The sequence below is a fragment of the Bidens hawaiensis genome, unplaced genomic scaffold (assembly GCF_021521415.1).
Source record: "Bidens hawaiensis isolate Kalapana, Puna unplaced genomic scaffold, B.hawaiensis_p1.1 tig00038138_1, whole genome shotgun sequence".
NCBI classification, from domain to species: domain Eukaryota; kingdom Viridiplantae; phylum Streptophyta; class Magnoliopsida; order Asterales; family Asteraceae; genus Bidens; species Bidens hawaiensis.
The window spans coordinates 56,753-64,210 of NW_027496688.1; the positions used below are offsets into that span (position 1 = coordinate 56,753).

The 7,458-nt window shown below is 31.5% G+C and overlaps 1 protein-coding gene across 1 annotated transcript; it reads left to right on the forward strand.

The window, feature by feature from the left end:
- The first annotated feature begins 3,570 nt into the window (after positions 1-3,570).
- On the forward strand, positions 3,571-6,418 carry LOC143590062 (protein FAR1-RELATED SEQUENCE 5-like). Its single transcript, XM_077070655.1, has 5 exons — positions 3,571-4,268; positions 4,348-4,606; positions 5,523-5,710; positions 5,870-6,042; positions 6,105-6,418. Exons 1-5 carry the CDS (start codon positions 3,571-3,573, stop codon positions 6,416-6,418), a joined length of 1,632 nt encoding a protein of 543 aa, XP_076926770.1.
- The last annotated feature ends 1,040 nt before the right edge of the window (positions 6,419-7,458 follow it).

Here is a 7,458-nt window from a genome sequence, read left to right on the forward strand (position 1 = left end):
GTGTTTTACTTAGTCCAAACATCAGCTTTTTGTTCTATAACACACCCGTGAGGTTATAACTCACCAAGTTTATGTTTTTCTACTTCCTACGACCCGATCTACTAGTATAACAAGTTGCATGTCGAATCCGACCTCAAGACTTAACCTTTTTAACCAACTCACCTTCTGCTCTCAGCTTCGGTCCAGATCTGAAACAACTCGAGGATCTGGACGTGATTCTTGGTGTTGATGACGTTTACACACAAGGTTCTTCCTTCCTTTTACTTGGATTCGGATGTGGGTGCTAGAGAGAAAGTGTGTGTTCTAGTGTGTGTGTGTGTATACTTGGATAGGGAAAGAAAGAAAATGGGGAAGTGGTTGGGTATTTATAGGGGTTTCATGGGCCCTATGGCCCATAACCAATTCCCAAGCCCAAATCTCATTCACAATCCACACTTATCACATGACTAATTTAACAACACACAGATAATCATAAAACTTTCTGTTATTTACTACTTAACGAATGTTGGATGTTGCAGATATTTACGTGTTTAACTCGTGAAGTTCGTTTATCAATAAAATTTGGGATTTTATAAACAAATCGAAAGTAGAAATAACGAATGAAGATTGAACATCGAACATCGGGAATACTTTATTAATGATAAACAATGAACATAAATCGAGTCGGATTATGTTGACAAATGTCCAACGAATCTTGGGAATTTAATAATACATCTTTATATATATATATGTGTGTGTGTGTGTGTGTGTGAAAACTCCTTTTAAAGAGAAAACCTAAAAACTTCTAAAAAACTATTTTTAACTTAAAAATTTTTTTTTGAAGTTTCTTTTTTTTTTCCATTATTCCTATATGTTGTTATTGGTTCAAAAAAAAAAAATAAAAATAAAACTTGTCAGTAACCTCGTCGGTATAGTGTGCATTGCATATATGCAAAAGTGTTTGTACTGCATAGAATACAACACTATTGCACATATTTGATACACACTATTGTATATATGCAATATAAGACTAATACACACATCGAATACACATTAGTACGTATGTGTAATACAACAATAACGCGCATGTGCACCACATCGACTTTTATTTTATTATTATTTTTTTTCCATATAATACAACACTACTACACATACACAATACACAAATATTGAATATATGCAATAGAACACTACTAAACTCAAAATACATAGTAATACACATGTGTAATACAACGGTATCGCACAGCAATACGTATGTGCATTACAGTGGTTTTTTTTTATTTATTTTTATATTTTTCGAGTGAAATATAAGAATAATGGCTAAAACAGAATTTTGAAAATATTTTTTTATTTTTAATTAAAAATAATTCTTTAGGAGTTTTTTAGTTTTCTCTCTAAAGGTGAGTTTTCTCTTGATCCTCTCCCTATATATATAGGGGTGGGATCAAGTGAAAACTTATCTTAAAGAGAAAACTTAAAAACTCCTAAAAACTATTTTTAACTTTTTAAAACTTTTTTTTTGAAGTTTCTTTTTTTTCCATTATTCTTATATGTTGTTATTTGGTTCCAAAAAAAAAACTTGTCGGTAACCTCGTCGGTGTAGTGCACATGTGTAATAGTGTGCATTACATATATGCAAAAGTGCTTGTATTGCATAGAATACAACACTATTGCACATATTTGATACACACTATTGTATATATGTAATATAAGACTAATACGCACATCGAATACATATTGGTATGTATGTGTAATACAACATTAACGAACATGTGCACTACATCGACCTTTATTTTATTATTATTTTTTTCCATATAATACAACACGACTACACATATACAATACACAAATATTGAATATATGCAATTAAACACCATTGAACTTTAAAAAACATAGTAATAAACATGTGTAATACAACAATATGTGCATTACAGCAGGTTTTTTTTAATTTTTTTTATGTTTTTTATTTTTTTTTATTTTTTTCGAGCAAAGGGTAAGAAAATATAAGAATAATGGCAAAAACAATAATTTAAAAATACTTTTTTATTTTTAATTAAAAATTATTCTTTAAGAGTTTTTAAGTTTTCTCTTTAATGATAAGATTTCTGTTGATCCTCTCCATATATATATATATAGGATTGGGATCATATGAGAACTCTTTTGAATTTGAGAAATTTGAGAACCATTTGTAGCCACTCATTTTTCTTAACTTAAAATTAAATAAAAAGGGTAAAAAAGGAACTTTACATCGTAAGATAAAACGATCATATAACCCAAAACCTTGCTTTCTAACCCCTGCCGCCAAGCTTTCTGATTTCATCGACGATTGTTGTACGCCACCGCCACCGTTAGGGTTGCTGCTACTGCTGATTTGGTCTTCCATATCAGTTTTCTTCCAACGACAATAATGGGAGTCGTATCTCAAATGCATCTAGGGTTCGTATTTTGTCAATAGCCGTTCAAATAAGGTAATCTTCCAAACTTATTTGATTTAAGTTATAGATTATAAACTTTAATTGTAAATGATTCATTTTTTATGATTGGCGGTTCAATTATGATTGTTTCAGTTTTAGGTCATGGAAGTTTCAGTTAAGGGATCGATTTCTCGATCTACATCTTACTCCATTGACGAAGTAAACAGTGTTATAGGTAATTTCAATTGTGTAACGGGTACGACCCGGAACCGGGTTGTATGCTTTCTCAAATCTGGAACTGGAAACAAACAAATATGGTTTTTCATGCTAAAACCATGTTACAAATGGGTCGGTCCAGTTATTTAAACTGTTATGCGGGAACTGGGAACGGGTGACGGGTTTCACGGTTTTTCCTAGCATGTTCATCCCTTATTTTTAACGTTCATGTCTGATCCGTGATGATTTGATATGGTTTTTAATCATGCTTGTAGCATACCTCATGATTAGTGATGTAAACATAAAACGTTTATCATCATCCGTCCTTATAATCATAATATGTACAATTGCTTAGGCTTCAATAGATTAGGCAGAGAAGTGAGACGAGAAGAATGACATTCAATTAACTGCATATTAAGTTCCAACATTGTAGAGCAACCCTAGTACGATAATAGGAAGCAAGTCCTTGATTTTATTTAAGTTGCTATTTATATTCGGAACCGGTATTCAGGCTTTCTATTTTTTGAATGTTGTTTAATAGTTCTGCACATATATGTTGTTTAACTGCTGGTTAAAAATAGGTTTATTTTGTTTCTTAATTTTTGGGTTAATAGTTCTGTACATATATGTATATTAAAAATAGGTTTCAAAATAGTTTTACGTTGTTTAATTTGCAGGTTAATAGTTCTGTACATATATGTATATTAAAAATTGGTTAAAAATAGTTTTATTTTGTTTCTTAATTGCTAGTTAATAATTCAGTACATCATATGTATATTAGAAATAGGTTAAAATAGGTGTATGACCTTAACTTTATTGTGTTTTTATGTTAATTTTTTTTTTTTTTTCATGTTAATTTGATCGTGAAGAATCCGTAGCAACTAGTGTGTATGAATTACTGAATGGACAGAGGTCTTGGATTCCATTTGTTCCTCCTTAATTCAAACCTTATGTTGGGGCTATGTTTCGTACATTGGATGAAGTTGTTGTTATGTATGAGGAGTATGCTGAGAAGGCCGGTTTTTGTACTCGTTTGGGTACCACTATGAAGCGTAATGATATAATTACAACTAGGTACATCTTGTGTTCGAAAGCAAATAAACCTAAAGATCAAGATGTTGGTTCTGTTGGAATGTGTTCAACCTCTAGTTCCCGTTGTGTAAACTTCAAAGTAACTGATTGCAAAGCATTTATAAAAATTAGACTTGTAAGAGGTTCATCGGATTATGAAATATATGGTTTTGTGGAGGAACACAATCATGGACCTCTTTCTTCCGAGCATACAACTAAGAGAAAAAGGAAATTAGACTTTGCAACAAAAGAGTTTATTTCCAATTGTCATTTGGCTTATGTTGGGCCAACCAAAGCATTCAAGCTTCATGTGGTATTAAAGGGTGGCCATCATAATCTGCAAGGTACATTAACGGATTACAATAATTTTGGTAGAGATATACGAGAATTGATTGCAGATGGAGATGCTCAGATGATGGTTGATAAATTCAATGAACGTGCCAAAAATGTAAAAAATTTCACTTTTAAATCCCGAGTTGTTGGAACTGAGCTTACATCTTTATTTTGGGTTGACAATATTTCAAAAATCAACTATGAGCGTTTGGTGATGTTATGGCCTTTGATGCGACATACCACACCAATATGCAAGTTATCTATTTTTTTTATTTAATTTAATCAAATATTTTTGTAATTAGTGACAAAATTGTGTTTTTTCTCCTTTTTGTAGGTATGATATGATCTTTGTTCCGTTTACTGGTATTGATCATCACAAAAAGTGCGTAGTCTTTGGTGCTGGTTTGTTACATAATGAATCTGTTGAATCATACACTTGGCTTCTTCAAATGTTTCTCGATACACATGGCAAGCAACCAACTTTTGTTTTAACTGATCAAGACCCTTCAATGAAGCAAGCTGTTCATAGTGTATTGGATAAATCGATTCACCAATTGTGCATGTGGCATGTTATTACAAAACTACCACCTAAGGTATTTTTTACTTATGATATACATATGTGTATAGTTCATATTTTTTGTTTGTACATATGTGTAGAGTTATTTATTATAAAATATGAAACACAAATCATGATATACATATATGTACAAACAGTTTGCTTTTTATTTTTAGAAATTGTATAATCTGTCACATATGTGTATAGTTACTTATTATAATACATTTTATGATATACATATATGTACAAACAGTTTGGTTTTTATTTTTAAAAATTGTTTAATCATCGTGTTACCATTTTTCAGATTGATGGAAATCTTTTGAACAATTCAAATCTTCGCCGATCGATTCACAAACTTGTTTGGAATGTTTATATCAACGTGGATACATTTTAACGTCGATGGAATCGATTGATGAATGAGTATGGTTTGCAAGACCATGTATGGCTATCTGAAATGTATGCCATCAGGGATAAGTGGGTTCCTAGTTATTTTAGAGAGATTCTGATGTGTTGTTTAATGAAGACAGCATCTAGGTGTGAGAGTGCCAATCATCTCTTTAAAACAAATTCTAGTCCACACAATACCTTAGTTCAATTTATGTTGTGTTTCGAGACAACTGTGGATGGCCAACGAAACGAGCAAGGTGAACTTCAAGATAAAACAGAAACAACCAACCCAAAATTCAAAACATCGTTTCCTATTGAACGACATGCTAATGAGATCTACACCAGAACTGTTTTTTTTGAAGTCCAGAAAGAGATGGAAAAATCTTTGCGTTTATGCTACATAGTGTCTCGAGAGGAGTAAGATGTTATACATAGTTATCTTATTGCTCACCAAGATCACTCACAAAAAATTGTCAAGGAGTACAAGGTTTAAAATTTTCAAATAATATACATATATCAATATTTATATTTTATATGCTTACTTCTTATTAATTTTGCAATTTCAGGTTACTTTTGATACGTCAAACTTTACTGTTACGTGTGAGTGTATGGGATTTACACGCATTAGGTATCTTTGTCGTCACGTCTTTTGCATTTATAGACATCAAGGAATCGATAAGGTTCCTATGAAGTATGTTAGTTTGCGGTGGTGTAGAGATGCTCTTCCAAGTGGTGTTTATTGTATGGAAAACAGGTATGTTAATAGTTAATCATGTTTAAAAATACATGTATTACATATCATGTTTAACAAACTAATATGTAATAGTTTTTGTTACATATATGTATAGGCAGAATTAGTAATTCATTTATTCTCATATGAGATAATAATACTCTATTTTTTATCATTCTATAGGTACTGTGCCTATCAAACCCAATGTTCGATAATTAGGCGCCGAATCGGTGACAATATTCAGATGTGCATTGATAGGCTGAGATGCAACACTAAATACCTTGAAGAACTTGATTTACAAATTAAAGCAATAAAGGATAAAATTTTTGAGGAATTCCCACTTGAGCCTACATACAGCAAAGAAGTTGTGATTGAAGAATTGTTATCCCATAAAAAACCCACAAAATCTTAATTACAGCACCAAAAGGAATACGGAACAAAGGTTCTCGAAAAACTAAGCGTCCAATTGGTCCAAGTGAGAAGGCTAAGAAAAAGAGCAAGAAAAAGGGCAAGAAGAAGAGTAGGAGAAAATGTAACTTTTGTAACAAAAGAGTAAGGCTTCATGACAAAAGGAATTGTCCTCTAAAATTAGGTATACCCGATGAAGAAACAGGAAATACATCTACAGAAGAGGACACAGACGAGGATACTGATGAAATATCTAAAGAAGGAACAGATGGTGAATCAAATGGGGAAGAAACAGATAAAGATATTTTAATACTAGGTGGGTGACTTTTATTTGAGATATGCTTTTTTTTAATTGCTTTTTGTTAGATAATTTTTACATTGATTATCGACTTAGACAGACAATTGTTATGGTCGTGCAATTGTTTATGCTCAACTTAATATGATTTGGTTATGCAATTGTTATGATTGACTTAGAATGGCAAGAAAATGAAGTTTTTTTTTACGTTTCTGTGTTGTTTTTATCACTAGCATGTACATATATTATACCCAGGTTATACATATACACATGTGTATATTATACAGAATACATATACACATGTGTATATTGTTTTTCATAGATTTATATATATTATTCAGATATTGCATATGCGTGTATTATACAGATCCGGTCATAAATGGATAGAGTAACCTATTTTAGCATCTAAAAAAGCTGCAGTTATCTTCACCAAGAGTTCATGTTGCATGTGCCATAGTATTAAAGCACTATTCTATGAATTTAATAAATTATAGATATATGTACATTACGCTACGCTTTATATTGACATATAAACAGTCTAAAACCACCTCCAATAAAATGAAAAATTATGTAAAATACCATAAAAAAATGAACAACAAGCAAGTTAGTGAAGATTATGGGCACAAACATTAGTAACATATAAAACCAATTTAGATTCTAAATTTCATAATCAAACAGTGGGTGAGATATACTCCAAAACAACCTGTCAAAAGCCCCAATTGTGAAGTACAGAGGCCTAATACGATGAACTAACCAACCGTCTACAACAAATGTACAAATATGTACAAATATTTGTCTACAACAAATGTACAAATATGTACAAGTATGCACTACACCACATAAAACTTCAAACAAAATTAAAAGAGGAACATCTATTTCTTTTTTTTGCCTGCCAACTCAGTTGCTTCCTTTATAATTTTGCTCCGTAGTATATTAGATTCAGATAAGACAATTGCTACTGCATATTTCTTTCGAAGTGTAGCAATTTTTGCTTTTATCTTCTTTGGATCAACTGGCAACCCCAATCCCATTTATTATTTGTTTTCCCCATCCATGTCTCCATATGCCT